Source organism: Chironomus tepperi, unplaced genomic scaffold (genome assembly GCF_022539635.2).
Source record: "Chironomus tepperi strain 1889 unplaced genomic scaffold, CSIRO-AGI_Ctep_v1 contig_376, whole genome shotgun sequence".
In the NCBI taxonomy this organism is placed as follows: domain Eukaryota; kingdom Metazoa; phylum Arthropoda; class Insecta; order Diptera; family Chironomidae; genus Chironomus; species Chironomus tepperi.
Genome location: NW_027226498.1, coordinates 4244441 through 4265798, shown reverse-complemented (window position 1 = coordinate 4265798; position 21358 = coordinate 4244441). Strand labels below are relative to the sequence as shown.

The 21358-nt window shown below is 30.5% G+C and overlaps 1 protein-coding gene across 3 annotated transcripts in view; it reads right to left on the bottom strand.

Moving 5' to 3' along the window:
• Positions 1-4176: 4176 nt before the first annotated feature.
• Positions 4177-21358, bottom strand: part of eys (eyes shut) — a 49023-nt gene continuing 31841 nt past the window's right edge. For all 3 annotated transcript variants that reach the window (XM_070647791.1, XM_070647792.1, XM_070647793.1), the window contains 10 exons: positions 12929-13348; positions 12169-12317; positions 11679-11831; positions 11172-11457; positions 10936-11010; positions 9063-10856; positions 8680-9005; positions 7068-8585; positions 6134-6796; positions 4177-5553 (listed from right to left, as the gene is read on the bottom strand). In XM_070647791.1, the coding sequence (XP_070503892.1) occupies positions 5252-5553; positions 6134-6796; positions 7068-8585; positions 8680-9005; positions 9063-10856; positions 10936-11010; positions 11172-11457; positions 11679-11831; positions 12169-12317; positions 12929-13248 (5586 nt within the window). In that variant the 5' untranslated portion in view covers positions 13249-13348 and the 3' untranslated portion in view covers positions 4177-5251. The remainder of the gene's footprint in view (positions 5554-6133; positions 6797-7067; positions 8586-8679; positions 9006-9062; positions 10857-10935; positions 11011-11171; positions 11458-11678; positions 11832-12168; positions 12318-12928; positions 13349-21358) is intronic.

Here is a 21358-nt window from a genome sequence, read left to right as displayed (position 1 = left end):
GGAAATGTTTAAGAATTTCAAAATTTATTTTAGAATTTTTATCAATTTATTTTCTAATGGATGTCAAACTTCCACTTACTTCTTCGATGTGGAACCTATAGGTTACTACAAAAGACTTTCCATCTGACTTTTTTGCTGGCCTTATCACTTTTGTAAGTTATCCGTTTTCGAATCCATCTTAGAACTATAATATGCATGTTATTTTTGCGGCCGTTATTTTCCTTGTGGAATCTATCCTAAAGGGGTAAAACATCCTTGAATTTTTTCCGATGCATTGACACTTTCTGCTGTAGCGCTCTTAATATTTTGCATATATTGCTTATTATTAAGCAAACTTAATAATAATAAAAAAGAATTGTCAAAAAATTTTGGCAAAACACTAATGTGTCGCGGCAAACAGGATGCCAACAACTGCTTAAGCATACACTAATAAATATTTCATTTAGTAAATGAAGACTGTATGCCTAAATGCGCTTAAGTGAGGTCTTGAATCACCTACACAATGCACAATATCTTCTTTAAATCCCAAATGGATAGAAAGTCGACTTAATAACTTTCTGGTACCTTTTTCGGTTTCTTTTCTTCATCTTCTTTCTCCATTTTATTTTGATTGTTAAATAATTTTGTCGAGCACTCATTTGGTACAAAAAAAAGCAAAAGGAAGGAGAATAAATTGCTCAACTCCAATAAATGTAATTAATGTTTAATGTCGTTTTAATGAACAACATTGTTTCTATATACCTAATTAATGTCAAATTTTCTAAATGATTTGACCTTTTCGTGCAATGTATTTTAATTAGCAAATCTTTTATAAAAATTTACATATAATTTTTTTATAATTTAATTTTTGTCGATAAACAATCAATGAATGAAGGCATTAATGAAGGGATACATTACATTGTATGCCGTCCATTCATAAGTTACCTTGATATAATTTCTGTTGCAAAATTGATAACATAGATGTGTCAGGACTGAATGAATATCAAATTGTATAGAAAAATTTTCATTTCTTGATCCTTCTTCATTCATGTATCTTTCATAAGCCTATAAGTTTTGCACAAAATAAATCAAATCGGATGTTATATTTGACAAATATTTTTTTTATATTAAAATCCCAGAAATTTTTTCGCAATCCTTTTTTGCGCATCTTATAAATGAATGTTTTTTATCTTTTTAGAACGTAGATTTATCAAAAGTATTGAGGAAATATCAGAATCAAAGATGATTTGCGAGCTATTGAAGAATTTTTGTAGAGGCGTACATCTATAAGAGGTTATTATAGGAATACCTCGTTCCAGGTTGTAATCTTTTCTGAAACAAATGATTTATTTGTTGTTTATATACCTTAATCCGTCTTAGCATTTTAAAAAATATAGATTTATGTTTGACATAATTTTCTTCAGCTACTACAAGAACATTATGTCTATTGAAGATTGATGATTAGTTCCTATTGAATCACTGTGAATTGTAGGGCTTTAGTAAAGCGGTTGAAAATGTTTATGTTCCTGACTCTTTTTCTCTACATTTATACGCCATGTGATTTTCCATCAGAAAACACTCCGTTTGTCTCATGCATTCACAAATAATGCCTGTCCCGCAATACTTCCTGTTGACGAAAGTTTGAAGAGTCCAGCAGCCAAATAGTTACATCGACTTTACATTTAAATCCTGAGATCTTTAAGTCCATATATGACGCAATTAGCCAAAAATTACATTGATCAGTCTGAGTTCTATTGTGAGCGTCGTCGTCTTCATAATCTATTGTCTAGCTAAAATCTCATAGAATTTAATAGAAATAAGAAAGTAAGCAATATCACTTAATATATTCATTTATGTCCTTGCTCAGTAACAAAATATTTTTTATATCTTTGTTAAGTAAACTTTTTTAATTTACTTGATAGAAATTCTCATGAATCATGTCAATAAAAAATTTTGCCGTATGTCTTCATCCATCAATAATTCACTGCCGATAAAACATCATTTTTTTCAAACATTTCAATCAATAAAATTGATGACAATGAGGCCATAAGATTGGTTTCCGCAAGAACTTTTTTGAGTGAATTTTTCTTCTAAAATAAGCATTGAATGACGATGACTTTTAGTAGTTTTTGGAAATAAGCGAAAATGAGGAAATTTTTGTGACCTTGAAGATTACGTTGATTTGCCGATGATTTTCATTTTCTCAGCTTACTAATGCTGTCGTTTGTATTTTTCACTCACCTTTTCCGGTTCCACAAAACGTTAAATTAAGTTTCATTAAGGAAATAATTATTTTTTCATTGCCATTGCCATTGCCATTTAATAGGCGGAGAGAATTTTCTTGTTCTTTTGAAGAGAATTGTTGCAAATTATTTAGAAAGGAAAAGAAAAGTTTATGTCTTGAGGGGATTTTGGTCTGACATTTAAATGTTGTAAAATGATAATACTTTTTAGATTATGGATGCAGTTTGCATTCTAATTTTATCAAATTGCTATCCCAGGAAGCACAAACCGAAACTCAAAAACATCGAGTGACTTCATTGAATTTTTGTCCCAGTTTGACTAATTAACGGTTTTTGGCAATTCAAATATTCTAATAATATTTTTTCAAAAATGCGCTAATATGAATCTAAACAATTCCTTCGCATGAAATATTACATTTACTTATAAAATTTTTCTGAATTGACCGTCTCGAATCAATTAGTTTTATTCAAAATTGCCATATTATGGTGATTAATGTTCTCGAGTGAAAACGGAAAATAATTTTCATTCAAAATAATTTATTTCTTTAACATTATTGGAGCTTCAAAAATTTCATTTGAGCTTTTCAGTACCGAAGCTTAGTAAATTTGAGCAATAAGCTTTGAATCAAAATTATTATGCACAGTGCGCATGTTTTTAAACAATACCTGTCTCTTTCTTTGTAACTGAAAACGTGACATTTTTGTTTGTAAATATCCAAACAACGTGCTTCATCTTTCATCATTTTCTCGTATTAAATCAGCTGGAAGTTCATTGATAAAAAATATTTGAATTTGTGACCTCTTTTTTCTTATTTTACGGTCAATTTAGTATGGATTGCTAACGAGATGCATTTCAATTTTATTTAAATTTCTAATACAGAATTTATTAACTGAAAAAATAACAATCGTATCAAAAATATTGTTTATCAGATCTGATTTGCAAAATAAATCAATTTACATCAAAATAAAGCTTTATGAAAGTTCAACGACCTAAAAAGTTTTGCCTAAAACTTATGCAAATATTTCACAGAAAGGAAAAATATTTTGATTGATTCAAAATTAATCGTGAGTGATTTTGGCTATTGAACTTTACTTATACATAGGTCAAATTCCAAATAAATTACATGAATTTATTCAGAATATTTCCCATGAATGTCAAGTAGGAGGTCAAATTGTATCATGTTCAATGATTCGTATAGATTACATATATCCAATTTATCATATTTGGGTGAAATCTTTGTGAGGAAATGTACAATTTATGCATGCTGAAATAAATATTTCTCTTTATTGAGTAAGAATAAATCGATCATGTTTAGTAAACGATATTTTGTGTGGTCAGTCTTTGATTAAATTATTATTTTTTGTTGAAAATTTAGAATGTTGATGTTCTTTTAGTGTTTTTATTGTCTACTATTCTATAGGACAGAGTTGTTCATACTGTGTACCACCGAAAAAGTTGTATGCGTGTGGATTTTGGAAATGCACTTTGATATGCCGTGACACAAATATTTTGGACAACACGGATGCAGGTAAATGAAGAATAATTTTTTTTTATAAAATAATTGACATCTGCACTTTATCTGTTGAAATAAAGTTTATGGGATGAAATAAAGCTTTATGTATATTGATGTTATATTCTGAAATGAAATTTTATAAAAACAAACAAACAGGGACTTACTCAACGATGAGATTAGGAGGTCAAAACTCCCACACTTTGGAAAAAATTCTTCAATTTGCTATATTTTCTGTCTGCTATTTGGTGTTTATAAAACTGATAAAGCGGAATATTTAAAGCTCAGTGAAATCGTCTTCTTCATTTTTTTCAAGCTTTGCTCTCAAGCTGTTATACTAAACTGTTGATTTAATATTTTAATAATTATTTGATTATCTGTGATAAAACTTCTTACTATACCATCTGGATATAAAAAGGAACTAAATAAATAAACAGTTTAAATTTTATACATTTTTAAATCAAAGAGATTTACATCTTTATTGGCTTCTACTAAACAATTTTTTTTTCATACGATTTTTTGGTATTTTTCATCAAAGTCTACAAAAATGATAAGTGGAGGAAAAATTTGGGGAAAGGAAATTTTTAATAGAAATTTATTTAGAAATATTTTCATTGTTTTAATATTTGCCTCTTTTTACTTTTTTCTAGACAAATTGAATTAATTTTAGTTAATTAATTTAAACCATTATCACATTGCAGGTTCTATTAAGTGTCTTATCTTTATTCTTAAATAACTATTAGATTTTACCAGATGACAAAGCTGTTTTGTGTACAAAGTTTGTGAATACATTATCATTTTATTGATAAAATATCAACACAAAACTATTTCAAAAAACATAGCTTTCCACTAGTATCTTTTTACTTAAGTTTCTGCTTTTCCAATTAATCTTTCATATCCTTATTTCTATACAAATTACATTTTAATATTTATTTTCTCTTTCTACAAATTTTTCTTCATATCCAAAAAGAATTTTCATCTGTTTTTTATATAAAAAAGTCGAGGAAGTAGGGGTTTAAAGATTTAATCATAAAATTCTTCAACATTTAAATTTCTTTTTTTCTTTATTTTTTACACATTTCTTATGTTTTGTGTGACAGTGTTAAAGATTTTACTGGCAATTCCGAGCGACACTAATATACAAAATTCCGCCATGGAGCTTTTAAGGATCCTCTAAATCTTTTTTACTAACACCAAATAGAAGTGCCCTATTTTTAACAACCATATGGACGCGGAGGTTTAGTTTAGCTTTTAAAGTTCCATTGCGGAGCCTGTTTCATATGTGTTGCTCGGGAATGTAGGTGTAAAGGAATTCCTAACTATCATCGTCTCAAACACGATTGCATACTCTGTTAATATTAATGTCACAATACATATACCATACTCTTTATTTACTCCTAATAACTTATAAGTTTGCGTATCTCAATTTTTACTTTATACTTCTTGTGTCCCCGAATTTTATTTAGAAAAGAACTTCATTTACAAATTTAATCAATGTAAAATTTCCATCCACATTCTTTACACATTATTATTATTATTATTATTATTATTATTATCATCATATTTATTTACAAATTCATCAAAAAATTCACATTCCCCAATATTTTCACCCTCAAAATGTGAAAAATCTTGATACTCGTTTACTGTTGTCGTTTGAATTGTAGATTTCGTGGAAATTCTCTGGAGTTTTTGCTGTTGTGGTTCCGTCGTTACTCGATTGTTTGCATTTGAAATTTTAATGCCTTGAAGACATCCTAAAAATGGCTTATGGAAGTGATTATTGGTGCGATTTGAAATGGATGTGCTATTGGGAAATCCGCCTAAAAAGGAAAATAGAAAGGAAAATTTTATCAACAAGAATTTTATTTAAAAATAATTTTTTTGGGTCGTAATAATTTTTGGTTCTTGAAAGTTGAAAGTAAAAGAGGTTATTGAATATTAAATAAAGCTATGGGATTTAAAAGTTATTTTTGACATCGGTCATTCGTATTTTTCATAGTAAAATCTAGAATTTATATTGATCTAAAAAAAAATTTGATAGTAAATCCCGATCAGCACAATTTTTATGGCAGCTTACATGAAATTTATCATTTGGTGGCTGTATGACAGCCACTTAGGCATCATGAACAATTTGTACAGATCGGAAATACATGTTACTTTATATTTGAGTGAGCCTAAGCTTAAGTGTGACCGTGACAAAGTTCAATCAATTTCATGGAATCATCACCACAAAACATCCTCAATTTTTCTCAAAGTATCCCTTAAATAGCCATTAAAAACATAAGTTCCGAGAAAATGTTATCGAAAAGATGAAAAAACTTTTAATCCTAAACCTCTATTATCAGATTTTCTTTTTATCATCGACCCAAAAAAAACTTTACATATATCCTTAATCCTCACCTAAAAAGAAAGATTCACCAAGTAGATCTAAATTATTGACAACATCGTCAACATTTCGTACATCATTATATACAACTTTTCTATCAACAACAATGGAGACTTGACCCAAATCATCAATGTCTAATTTTACATTGTGCCATGCACCGTCTGTTAAATAACCACCCATAGACACATCAATTTTGTCGTCCTTGATGCTCATTAAATTGCTAACGACCTTAAGAAATCCATTTTCAAGTCCAATGCCGAGATACTTATTATTGTTATTGTCATTCCACAGCAACATTCCATCTACATTAATTGTTGAGAAATTTAAAGAAATTTGTAGGAATTTATTGGATGTGAGACGTGATGATGAAGACGCTCCATTGCGCTTATCTTTATGTGTATAACGCTGACTAGGAATGACCATATAACTCTTTCCGTTAAAACTTGGCAATGAGAACCGATTTGTGGCAATTTCACAAAAATATCCAGTCCATCCGTTTGGGCAACTACATTCACCATTTGGCATGCATTTTCCATCATTTTTACATTTGATTACGTGACATGACTCGGGAATTTCACAATGAACTCCTTTCGCCGTCTCCGGACATTTACAATGTGGACTGTGCTTATCATCCAGATAACAATGGCCGCCTTGGTCACATGCATCACCACCACAAGCTACAATACATAAAAGAGAAAGATTGTAAATAAATTGGAAGAAAATTGAGAGTTGAATATTTGTGATGATTTAAATTGAGTTTATTGTAAAGTTAGCTATGTACTAGAATAGAGTTTTGCACTAATTTTGTTATTTGTCAAAAGTCTTTAAATAGTCTTTAAAAATAAAGGACGACTCAAGTTGACTTGATTTAAACCATGTCGACTTCAAGCTCTGGACGAATGTACCTAACTTCACAACAATCCCACTCTATTCATCGGATCAACAAACCTGTTCCATCACAATCAACAATATTTCTTGAATCAACAATTGTTTGTTCATTGAGCACATAACGATGTCCGTTCATGTGAAATTGTCGAACGCATCCTTTGAATGGTATTGGAAATCCTGATACGGAATTGAATGGCAATTTTGAGAGATCTGGCAAGCCACCAATGTAAATCAATGAATTGGAACTGTGATAAAAAATTGAATTTGGCTTTAGTTCATTTGATGTACTGCTTCCCTCAACCCACAAGCTTAGTCGTCGACCATTTTGTGATAATCGAATTTTGTGCCATTCACCAATGGCCAAAATTCTATTGCTACGGACAATTGAAAACTGTTGACCTTGCACTCCGGCAATTCTGAATTCAATAACTCCACCATTCAACGAAAGGCTTATAAATCCATCTTCTGTGTCATCAAGATCGCCCAAGAATAGCAATAATCCACTCTCACTTAATGGACGTAGTTGAAATTCAACAGATAACAGCTGTGCCTTTCGTTGATGTTCCATTATGTTTCGTGCCATTAGCTTTTTAGAGGAATCATAGTTGAAAACGTCAATTTCATGATTCATTCTCAAGTTCTGTCTGTAATTTTCTCTCGGCGATAAATATCCAAGAGAATGATTATGCCAACTGAGCGCAAAATATGATCTCTTTCCATTCAATGAGACATCACTCAAGTACTTGATTGTGATTTCACAATATTTTCCCATCTTTCCGATTGGACAATCGCACTCATAGCCATTGATGAGTGGAACACATGTTGAGCCTTCGGCACATTTGTTGTTTGCAGCATCACATGGATTCAATCGCTGTGAACATAAAGTACCAAACCATCCCTCAGGACATATGCATGTATAAGTAGCTCCATGTTGTAAACAAGCTCCGCTATTATGACATGAGTGCCGATGGCATTCCCTTGTTCCACATTGGCCAACGCTTCTCCCTGTTATTCCTTTTGTATCATGCAATGGAACAACCAAACTTCCACTTTTCAATTGCAGATCATATATGCAGCCTTGAAAGCCTGAGTGGAGTGGCAAGTCATGAGGTAATGATGAAAAGTTTATTGCTGAATGCCCTCCGATATATAATGTTGGTACAACATCCAACCTTGATACTTCACCGGGGGAATTTCCTGTCACATTCAGCTTACCATCAATGTAAAGTGAAGCCTTTCTTCCTTGTCTTATAACTTGTACGTGATATGAAATTATTTCATCTTCATGATCTTGAAAGACTAAAGGTTTTTGAGTAAAAATTCTTCTAGATCCAGCTCCTAAATTCCATGTGAGCATAATGTAGCCTTGGATGAAGCTCACAGCTATATGATCACTTTTTTCATCATGGTGTCCATTTTGACCGATAAATGCAAGGAGAGATATTTGAGAGGCTGTTGCTGGAGCAATTTTGAAACTCAAATCAAGTGTTGATTCTAAAGGAATCGGAACTGGATATGAAATGTATGATGAAAGCCCGTTGACAGATCCAGAAAATGATGGTTGATCGATATCGAGAGCTGTAATTTATTTTTAAAAATAGAATATAATAATAAAGCAAAAAATTATCGGGAGTTCCAATGATGTTACAAGTATATGTATTTTAGAACTTACTATGTTCACAATAATGTCCATGCTTTCCAATCGGACATAAGCATAAATATCCAGATGCAGGAAATTCAACGCACGTTCCACCATACTGACATGGATTATTATCACAAATTGTTTTTTCACAGGTAGCACCCAAGTATCCTGTTGGGCACTTGCATTGCCATCGATTCTCAATCATGTCAGTTGATCGATAAAATATATTGTGAAGTTCATTTTCAAGTTCGTATGGCTCTAAAAATCGTTCTTCACAAGTACCACCATTTTTACAGGGATTTGCAAGACAAGCAAGAGACCCGCACTCAGATATTCCAAAACCATCGTATGCATCTCTGTTAAAGCAATTAAAATTGAGTATAAATGTACACTAAAATTAACAAATAAATTACCTGAAAATTTCCTTTGGTTCTTCATTAATCCTTAATGTGTGTAAGCATCCGGAAAATCCCTGTCCATTTGGCAGTCCACTCATCAATACAACTGGCGTTTGAGGACTTCCACCGAGATGAAGCCAAACACTTGAAATTGTCTTTTGACTCTTTACTAAATTTTTAGCTCCTAACCATGTTGGTTGATCGCCACTCATTGCCAATGTATCATTAATTCTCAATGATGCATTACAATGTGAATGATTTCGACTAAAATCAAGTGCTACTTGAATTGTAAACTCATTTCCATTATTTATAGGTGCCTCGAGCTCGGAAAGTAACATTGTTTGTAAGCCGCATGAAAATTGAAACTGCAATAATCCTTTATGGAGAAAAAGTGCAGTATAATGGCCTCCTTTTGGTCCTTGAGCTAAAGCAACAAATATTAATCCATCTGTTGCACGAGTTCTAGCCTTTAATTCAACATTTATTGGTAAAACATTCTCCAATGGCTTTAAATCGAAATCCGGATGATTATCAGAATAAATAAGATGACTTAAGTACGAGTCACCAGCAAATGCTGCATTTCGTATTTTAATAAGTGTTCTGCAATGCGGATCCATTCGATCAAAGCGACAAACACATTTTGCACCTTCAGTCGTGACTACACACGATCCACCATTAAAGCATTTCAAATTACGACAATCTGTCATGTTTGCTACGTCTGATGGCGTTAAAGTAAACATATCATCCGTTGTGCTTGGCGGCTGGAAACTTGAGACAAATGTCGGAATTGTTGGATCGATTGTCGTGGTGGATGTCATCTGTGATGAAGTTAAAATTGTTTCCGTAGTGATTTTTTCATCAATCCATGTTGTCGTCTGCTCGTCTTTACGTGATGACTGAGTGAATTCATCACCAGCTGTTGACGATTGTTGCGTTGTTCCTGATGTGGTTGTTGATTTGAAAATTTCAGACGTTCCATCAGTTAAAGTTGTACTTGCCGTGCTACTTATTCCAATCGTTGCGGTTTCAGTACTCGAGAAATTAATTTCACTGCTCGTTTCTCTCTCAATGTCACTAGTTGAATGTAATGATGACGATTCAATTGCTAAAGAAGTGCCTGATGTGCTTTGTTCATCTATTGCGGTTGTTATAAAACTGGATTGCGTGCTGCTATCAGTGCCAGTATTACTAGGTGTGTAACTTGTTGATGAATGAAATGTTGATGACGACGATGAGTCCGTATCCGATGTTGTTTCGATTATTGTTTTAATTGTTGTACTTACTTTCGATGTTGTTTGATCTCGTGGACATGGGCGATATTTAATTGTGGTTTTTCTTGATATACCCGATGATGAACTATCTGATGATGTGCTTTGTGAATCAGAAGTTGATTCTGTAGAACTTTCAGTGATGAAAGTTGAATGTTCTTCTATTAATGGCTCATCAGATGTGCTCTTGCTTAATTCTAGTATTTCAGTTGTTGATGATGATGGTCCTTCTGTTGGCACTGATTGCGTGATTGTAGATGTTAAAACGGATGAAGACATATCAGTTTGCATTTGAGTTAATTCAGTACTCGTAAACACTTTTGATGTTGAGCCTGTCCATGACACACTCGAGAGAATTGTTGAGTCGGTCGTTAAAGAAATTTTCGATGTTGTTCGCATCAAAGAATCTGTTGTTGTGTAATTGCAATCAAGTTCGCCATTTGATTGCTGTAGGCATTCACAAAACATCCCTCGGAAACCATTCTTACATGAACATGTAAAGTCATCAACGCCGTCAATGCAAGCACCTCCATTTGAACATCTGTAAATACAGATAACAAAAAAATATATATAAATTTTGCGGATAAATATGTTTTGTGTATCATTTGTAAATGTCTCACCTTGGACCTATTTGACACTCATCGTATTGGTATTCACATTTTTCTCCATGGAAATCAGGAACGCAGTAACAAACCCTGAGAGAAATTAAACAGTTATTTTTCGTGTTAAACATAAAATATTCAAATATTTTCCGTATATGAATGTGAAAGTAAAAATGTTGGTGGTCGAAATCGACAATTTCCAACTTGTTAATTTATACAACATAAATATTTTATTGAAAATTTAAAAAACTTACGGCGATCCCTCCTCCATGAGACACAATGCTGAATTTTTGCAAGGCGAATCATTACACACTTGAATATCTTCCTCACAATTCGGTCCAGTAAATCCAACAGGACATATGCATGCATATGAGGCTACCTTATCGATGCAAATAGCACCATTTTGACATGGCGAATTTTCACATTCATCAATTTCAATGCTACAGAATCGTCCTTTCCAACCGGGTGCACAGTCACATGTGAAATCAAGCCCACGTCCTTCCACACACTGACCACCGTTGTGACATTTATTTCCACTTCCTATTTATGAAAAAATGAATGGTGGAAAAATCAGTGAATAGAGAATGTGCATTAAAATTATTAATGTATAAGATTTTCATTCAAGGCAAATGGAATTGGAGTAGTGGGAGATTCGAACAAAAAGATTTATGACATCTGTATATAAAAAATTTTTTGTGCTTTTTAATTTAATGGAAAATTGTATTTTAAATATTTAATCAACAAGAACATACAGTGATTACCTGTATTGCAAACTGCAACATCAACTTCACAATGTACACCCGCATATCCGGCAACACAATAGCAAACATATCCGTTTTCTCTGTCATCACATGTACCACCATTCTGACATGGATTCGATAAGCACTCATCCAAATTTTCCTCACAATTTACACCTAGATGATAAAATTAAATTAAATTTTTACGAGTGTGAATGTGAGAAATATGAGATATTTTTATTATGCATTAGAAGTTATGGGATTTCAAGCATGACAAATAGAAAAGTTTACTATCCTTTTAATAGTTTACAATAATTTTCATCAGTTTGGATTGTCGTTGGTCTTAGTAATTCACAATATCATTTAAATTTTTAGTTTTTATCAATTTCAATTCGTCATCAAAACTACAATATAAATTCAATATAAATTCATTGAAATCCCATCAAATCTGCATCGAACAATACTACTGACAGACTCATATTTCAGAAACATAAATTATATGATCAATATTTACCACTAAATCCTTCAGGACATGTACAATTGTACGCAGCGACACCATCTATACACGTACCACCATTAAAGCATGGCATACTCCAGCATTCATCCCAATTTGTTTGACACTGTTTCCCCGTGTAGCCATCAATGCAATAACAGCTATATGTTCTATATAATTTATTATCGTATAACGTTCCCATTATTATGAGTCGATGACGAATGGTGTGTGTGTGTGCATGAGTGTAGGAAAAATAGGTAATAAATAATGAAAAAAAAAAAATACATTTTAGATACATATAAGGCACAAATATTCGAAAGTGGCAAAAGCATTTTCGTTGATTAAACACGTGCAGTGAATTTCTTCTGTCTAAGATGGATCAATTCTTTTCTCTCGACATACTTTTATGACGAAGGTAAATCCCATTGTGGGTCGTTGAGTGACCATTTATATAAATGAAGAAATTAAAAATTCAATAGCTTGATTTATCTTTATGTGACAATCGCATTAAGAAGAATTTAGATCGATGAAAGAAGATCGTAAATGGTTTTAATGGAATCATTTAAAGGTAAAATGTGATGTTGTATAGAAAAAACTTAAAGCTAAATGGTTCTTACATTTTTAAAATCGTAAGTGAACTTTTTGAGTTAAAAATAAATTTATTTATTTCTTTTCTGTTTCTTATTAGGTAATTAAGCCATCTCAATTAGATAAAATTAGCTCCTTTCTACCTTCTTAAACGAATGTCCATTTTATAAAAACAATCACCCTATCAACTTACCCATTAATTTCATCAATACAAACACCAAAGATGCATGGATTGCTAGCACATCCTAGAATGTTGACCTCATTATTACTACTGCTGCTACTGCTTATACCATTAATTACACCCCCAAACAACACTAAACAACTAATCAATATGTAATTGCACAATTTTACTACATCTAATGTCTGTCGACTATGTATTTTACAATCCAAATGTTGCTTGTGTTTTAGTTTTGTCGATTCACAGCTCTGCCATATGACGTACGACGAAATGACTAGATGCTCATAATCGATTGATTTGTTATCGCTACTGCTGTTGCTTTCATTTAATTTCATGTTGATGATTATGATGATGATTTTAATCGGATTTTTGGCTTCTCTTAAATGAGGAATGATTATTTGGGATTGTGGCTGAGTACTCTCGTGGTGTTTACATCTAAAATGACAGCAAAAAAGAGATGGAAATCATTAATAATAAACTAGAACTAACCTTCCTAAGTATGATGGGGAGATTCTGTTATGTAAATTTCAAAATTAATATAGAAACTGTTCATCTGAGATTCTCGAAACTCTATGCAGAACAAACAAATCTCAAACATTCATAATTCTGATGTTTATCAAAATGGGACGAGTTTTAGAGCAGAATGGCAAATGACGAAAAAAATTCGAATTTTTCATTAAGTTCAGGGAATTTATTTTTCAAAATTAATTAACAAGTAAAGAAACAAAAACAATAAGTGAGCTTGAATTTCATTTATTGACATCTTCTTACACATCCCTCTAAACAAAATCTTTGTTGAGACCGAACTGAAATCAATTTTCACTTCGTTGCTTTTCTTTATATTTTTTAATCATCTTGTTTTTACAATAATGATAGGATTTTTGCGGTTTGTCAATCATAATCATCATCCATTATCATTTTGTGTAATTAAAACATCGAGTTTTTTTCCAGAATGATTTTAATTACGAGAATTAATAATTTTCATGAAAGAGGTTTTTGAGTGTAGCATTAAAAGACAGTTTAACATTTAGTATTGATAAATGGCAAGGAGCGCCCAGAGAAAGAATACTGCCATGAGTTATTTAAATCAGCACGAATGTTTAATTATTTAATTGCAAGTAAATGATCTTGAAGAAACATTCACTCGTAAATGTTTCTGAAAATACTCTCAATACTCAATACTCAGCTTAATGGCCATAGAAAACGCAAAAGATAAAAGTGAAAGACATAAAATATAGCCCATAAATGCAATTAAGAGAATCCAATTTAGAATTCATTAATAAAATTAAAATAAAACAAAATTGATTGAACAAAAAAAATTTTTTTTTTTCATTAGGTCACAAAACTAAAATTTATTTCTCCGTCTTTTCGTTATCTCGTAGCAGCATCTCCATAGATACAATCACAATTGAAATAAGTGAGTAAGTAAAGAGGAACACTTTATCATTCAATTGAAATGAAACTGTTGTGGAAATGAGGCTTTGATTCTATTTAATTTAAACAAACAACAGCTGTTGCCATGATATAAATTTTCATTTTCAACCCGCTCTACATTTCTTTTGTTTGCTTTCTTTCTTGTTTGCTTTGAGATTTTTTTGTGTGGATTTTCTTGTTTTTGTATAAATCACCGACGATACTTAAGAATGAAATTAATTTTCCATAGAGTTTTATAAAGTATGGCATCAAAGTACTTTAATGTTTAATTACTCAACACTCCTTCTTGATGATTTTCTTGAAGATTCAAGAGTAATGAAACCTTTTTTTTCGTAATTCTTTATAAAGAAACAAAATTGAGATAAATGAGTGGATTTATTAAAGACTGTACTTGAAATTGTGAGATTATTCTATTCATTTTGTGAATTTCATTCATAAAACATAACAATTTAAGGTTCCTAATAATCTGGGAGATTTTCAGTATTTTGGGAGAATCTGAACTGAAGAGAAAACTTAATTTAGCATTTTATAACTTTTGATGATATTTCAAATGTTTAAAGGAAACATTACGAAAGCTGTTAGATTTAAAGAAATGATAAAAAGTTTGAAAATGATTTGAAAAACTCAACAAAATAAGACTGCCAAACTTAAATTTCTTCCTCTGTTTTACGAAATGACTACTTGGCACTACTCTATCTCTGGACATTATATAGTTAAAATGTTATTTCATTATTTAAATTGTCAAAACGATCGATTTGGAAAATTATTCCTCAAAGAGAATTAACTGCATTGTCATTAATAAGTAATCACATTTTCATTCAAAGAATTTTCATCCATATCCGATACATTTTGTGTGTAGAAGACAAAGACTCTGAAACAACCTTAATTACTCTAATTGGAAATGAATTCAAAGAGCTTTGTTCATATTTAAAATTTAAGTTATTCATATTTCTAAGATACATTTTCATTTTATCTCCTATCTTCATCAAGAATATTTCACATTGTGGCTTTATCCGAATTCATATTTCTAATAATTTCAAGAATATTATGCAAAATTAATTCTTTATATAACATATTGAAAATCTCTATATGATCCAATTTCTTGTTAATTATGCTTTTTATATTGAATAAGTTATTCATAAAGATGAGACGACAAAGCTTAACAGACTTCTTATTAATTTATTAATTTATACAAATTGTATAAAATCATTTGAGTTTCATATAAATCATCAAACTTTTAACAAGCTTAAAGCAATTATAACATAAATAATGAAAATCACAAAAACAATCCATTTCATCTCTCGAACGACAAAAATATCATTCTAAGTGTGTAGAATATGAATGTTCTCAGTATTATAAATATAGATTCAGAAATATGAATTGAAACAACATTTCGTGAACATTTGAATAGCAAATAAGTAAAGCCACAGCCATTACTGCTGTGCATTCTATTTTCATTTCATATAATTTCATGCAATAACAAGCAACTACAATGCAATGCCATGGCATGGTTTTTTCTAACTAAAATTTTTTTTTCTCATAATACAAATGAGATCCAATTTTGGGGTAAAATCCATTTTCATTGCATACAAAAGCACAACAATATGTACAAATAAAATGCAATTTCTTTCTTTTTCTCGTCAAATTATCAAAATCCCTGTCGGAAGCGGAATGAGATTGCAAATGATTATGATGCAATTTTGTTATTGCATGCTATAGACACACAGCAGACAATAATATTCAGTAAGAGAAATCAGAGCTTCAAGTGGGACTGAATGAGAGGGGAAGCGGGAACTGCCAACCTTAAAAATCCCATTTCAAATTCATTCTTATCTGAAGCAATACAAAACAGACTTAAAAAATACAATAAAAAATAAAATGATATAATGTATAGTTCAGAAAACAGAACAGTACACAATATAACAATTGCAATTGTTGTATTCAAGGTAGAAACATGCATGATGACGGAAAACAATGTTCTTAAGGAAAAAGAGGTGTGGTAACTTTGTGATTAATTGAGTAATATACTGTAGGTTTCACGAACAGAGCTCATGATTATGCTCACAAAATTGTTCATGTTCATTCAAACTGATTAAGTACACTCATGAGCAGGCTCGTTTAGGTGAGTATTTTCATCGTTTATTAGGGTATAGATCAAAAATTCATTATCAAATTATGTTTTGTCAACGAAACCCAATCTTTCAATTCCTCAATTATTTCATAACATTTCGTTCACAACCTAATTCTAAATCATAAAACATTGAAAATCATTTAGAAAACATAAATATGTTTCACACAATTTCCTGCTATTTTTCCAAACAATTTTCACAAAAGTCTATGAAAAGTGCATTGCGATTTATTTTGATGACTTTATCTCAATTGAGAAAATTTCTTTTATTTTTACTCTTTCTCTTTATTTCTCGGTATTCACTCTATATCTTTCTGCTGCCACTTGTGTGCTATTTTAAGTGGCTTTTCTTCTTTCTAACAATATTTGAAGATATACAAAAAAAGTTGGGGAATTTTTTAAGAGACTTGTGTGTTTGAAACGCTTTTTTTAGTGATTTCTGCAAGCTTTTTAAATGAAACTAAAAAAATTAAAGGAAAATTTTCAAATTATGCTGGTCACTTTCAACCCATATGGCCATATGACAGCTTAATTTAGAGCTTCGTGGAGGAGCCTTCTTCGTTTGTAGGTACCGTAATCACAACAGTTTATGCATGTATTTGTGTAACTGAAGTATACATATACATATACATAATCACTTAATCAGTAAATTTCAACCCCAGTAATCTATCAAAATCGTAAATCGCATAAATTTCAAATGACTCCACCAAATATGTATCTTCACAGCCATTCAAACCGAATAAATTACATCACCATTTCATACAAAATCTATGCTGGAAATAAAACTAGAGATAGAAATAAAGAGAAAAAAATATTCAAGTGAGCTTACAAAGCTTCATTTTAAAGACGAATGCAAGACGGAAAAAAGTCCTTCACATTGAAATATACTGAACAAAATTGTGAATGATTTTGCAATTTCACAGTCTCATGAATAAGAAAAGAAGAGGGAATGTAATGGTTTATTGTATAATGGAGATGATCAGATTTGCTTTTTTTTCTCCCTTTAAATTTATTCCATCTTAAAAATTCAATTTTGTACATCAGATAATAAAAAAATGTATGCGAGCTGGATTGAAATAAAAAAGTTTTTTTTTGTTCACTTTGAAGATTGAAAGCGTTCAAGTTTGGAACAAAAAAAATGTTAGGTGCTTAAGAAATTTACTTTCTTCAGATCGAAACAAGTTTGTTAAGTTTTAGAAAGTTTATCAAAAGAAATAAAAGAGAGCAAATTGAATTATGTTCCTTGGTATGTCCAGTGAATTGTGAAGAAATTTTCTTTTTGGACATTTTGAGAAACTCTTCAATGAGTTTTTGAGTGAACAAAGAACATAATGGAACATAATGTTCTGAAGATGAGGTGTTGATATAAAACTTTTTAAATTAGGATTTATTTGAAAATTACAAATTTGGATAAGAAAGAAAATTTTTAAAATGAAATTATGCAGTCTTGCAATGATAGGTAACCTTTTAAATAGACGATTTTGAAAAGTTCTTAACATTGAATAGGGAAAAGGATTTAAATCTGAATAAAAGTTTAAATATAAATTTTGAGAATTTTATTGTTCATTATTAAATTATTTATTTATCCTTCTTCAAAAAATGATCTAGTCTACCTTTGTTTAGTTTATTGAATCACACTGCAAATAGTAAATTTATGTTACTAGGAATGAGATTTCAAGTAAGTTTTAATTAAAAATCAATTTACCAATTTCTTATATTCTCAATTAAAACTTTATTACTTAAAAACTTATTTTTAGATATTAAATTTACAACTTTATAAAACAAATTATTATCAATTCTCTTTTGATTCGTTTCGTACTAAAAACTTTTTAACTTTTTCATACCCTAAACCTCAGACTTATATCATGAAAATTGCAACGTCGAAAAGTTTTGCTTTCCTTAAAAAATATTAACTTCAATCATAGCAAATTTCTTTCTTTCGAATAAAAATATTGAAACTACTCCCAAACCACAAAATTATTTAATGTTTGATCAATTTTTCCCACTTGTGCAGTAAACATTTCTGTTAATAATTCGCCCTACAATGTTTTCTTTTTCTTTCTTTCATAAAATCAGGAAACTTAACTTGAATTGATTTACGAAGAAATATGATCTAAAAAATTATACTTTGAGCCTTAATTTAAATTATAAAGTTGAATTAGTCTATGTTTCAAATTTTTCTTTCTAATAGGTAAGGGATTACACTTCAATATCTCAAATTACGTAAAATGTGGTCGAGTGCATTCTATAATAGTATAAATTCAGGGTAGTTGGGGAGAATTTCGATTCGATTCGGTGGTTTACCAAACATCAAGTGTTTCACCTTCTCGTGGCACTTCCTATTTTCACTATGAACACCGCTGGCGATCAAAACAGTGCCAAGATAAGTACTTAAAATAATAGATTTGAGGCCAATTCAATCTTTTTGTCTGTAGGCGTTACAAGAGAATAATACATAGGAGTGGATGCATAAATTCCACGATATTTAAATTATTATATTCACACCGCCATAATGTGTTAATAATGTTCTGAACATTAGATTAAAACTAAAATAAAAAGCAAAACATATTTTAAGAAAGTTATTGCCTGATATTCTTTATCTATCTAGCTTGAATTTTTTAAATATATGCAAAACTATACGTCGAATTTAAAATCCCCAAAAATATTGAAGACGAAACATGATCTTTTAGCGAAAGCGAAGGTCCATTCAGCACTTCCATCAGCGAGACTTTTCATGATACGGTGTATATATATCCACATTGGGTTTTTTTATGTAGCGCTTAATTATTAAATTGCGTTTCATAATATTCATAAGATTAAGAAACACACACACACACTCAGTAAAGCTTTGAATTATGAATTATTTTATTTTATGTGGGATTAATTCTGACATACTTTCTTTTAATTTATTTATGCAATATTCTAGACCTTTTGTAGATTGCGGGGTAAGCTTGTCATTTTTAAATTTCGAGTGAAAAAACTGTGAATGTAAAATTTTCATAGGATTTGGAATTTTTTTAGAATAATCCTAGCAAATTGAAGAATTTCTTCAAAAAAGAGAGCAATTTGAGTTGAGTAAACCAGGTGGTACCAACAGTAACAAAAATAAACAATCATAATACACTATCAATATTTCAACAATCCTATTTACCCGTAAAATTATTGACAAAAACTTTTATAAACAGTAAAAAAATAACTTCCTAGACTGAGAAGAGGAAAAATTTGTTCAAAACGCATTGCACGTACCATGAATCTGAGTTTGCAGTACAAATTTCACTGTTATCAAACACTTGTCATCTTTCCCACTTCGCAAAGAAAGCAAAACATAAAATAGTGGAAAATTCACAATTTCTCTCACTTTGTTGTTTGAAAAAATTAAATTGCATTAGAAAAATCAAATCTAACAGCGAGCGTGCCGCTATATTACTTTAAAAAATGTTCGACTTAACAATGAAAATGTTTCTGTGAAAATGAATGAAAAAAGCGAGCGTGGGAATGAAAAATTTCCTTTTGGGACTTAAAATTGCACGAAAGGAACAAAAGAAATAATAAGATAAAGACAAAACAGTGAAGAAGAAATATTATCGTGAAAAAGTTTTCTATATATTCTCATAATCTTATCTCTTGGATAATAATTCTCAGTTTTTAGAAAAAGAAGAAAGATTTTTCAGAGAACAAAGTTTTGTATAAGTGATTTTTGTCCTAATAAATGAATAATACAAATTGCGATTTGTATTTGAATAAGTGATTCGAAAACTGTTTAGCGCGGCACATTTGAGAAAGATTTTAATCTTATTTTTCTTGAAAAATATTGAAATACGTTTCATTAAAATAGGGTAAAAAATGTAATTTTTGGTCATTTTTCATTTTTGGACACTTTAAATGCTTATTTCTCTTCACTGTTTTGTCTAAAATTGTTGGAAAGTGGCTCAAACTATCATATATTGTGAATATTTTCACCATAAAAAAATTCAGAATTTTTGGACTTGTCATATCCGAGATATACCAACTTCAAAGTCAAATGTAATTTTTGGTCAAAAAAATGTAATTTTTGGTCAAAAAAAATGTAATTTTTGGTCACTTTTTTTTCGCGGTAGGCATTGAAAATTTTGTATGGAAGGAATTTTTCGAAAATTTTGATGGATGATTTAATGCCTTTCTATTACAGCTACAGCCATAAAATTTGAATCACACTTTTATTGGGCCTAAATCTTTAAGTTTGCATCAAAAAAGTTCAGATTAAGGAAAAAAATTTTTAAAAATTTTCATCGCTTACTTTTGTAAAAAGTGACCAAAAATTACATTTTTTTTCCTTCCATACAAATTTTTCAATGCATCCTGCGAAAAAAAAGTGACCAAAAATTACATTTTTTTTGACCAAAAATTACATTTGAAAATGAGTCATTTTGTATGAAGAATTCTGAGGAAGTGCTTCATTCATTTGAAAAGATTAATATGAGGAATGATAGAGAGATGTACAAGGCAACTTTTTGGGTACTTATTGGTTTATGAAAAATAAGTCCTTTAGCGCAAGCGGCTGTAACAAAAAATGGCCAAATTTTGGTCATTTTGGTCATTTTTTCTTTTGGAAATTTTAAACTACAGGAAGTCCAATAGCCAAAAGTTTTAATGCACAAGTTCTTATTTTTTGATCTTTTACAACTCTTCTATACAAACTATGTTTTGAAAATGCTTAGAAATGCCTTTTTCAAAAATGACCAAAAAAAAAGTGACCAAAAATTACATTTTTTACCCTAAATGTATTACAGAGAAATCTAAATTATTTCTTTGATGGAATTACTGCCATAGTTTATAAGATGCCTCTTTTGCGCCTACACATAAAAATCAAAGCCCTCATTTCTAAAACTGGACAGTCTTAAATA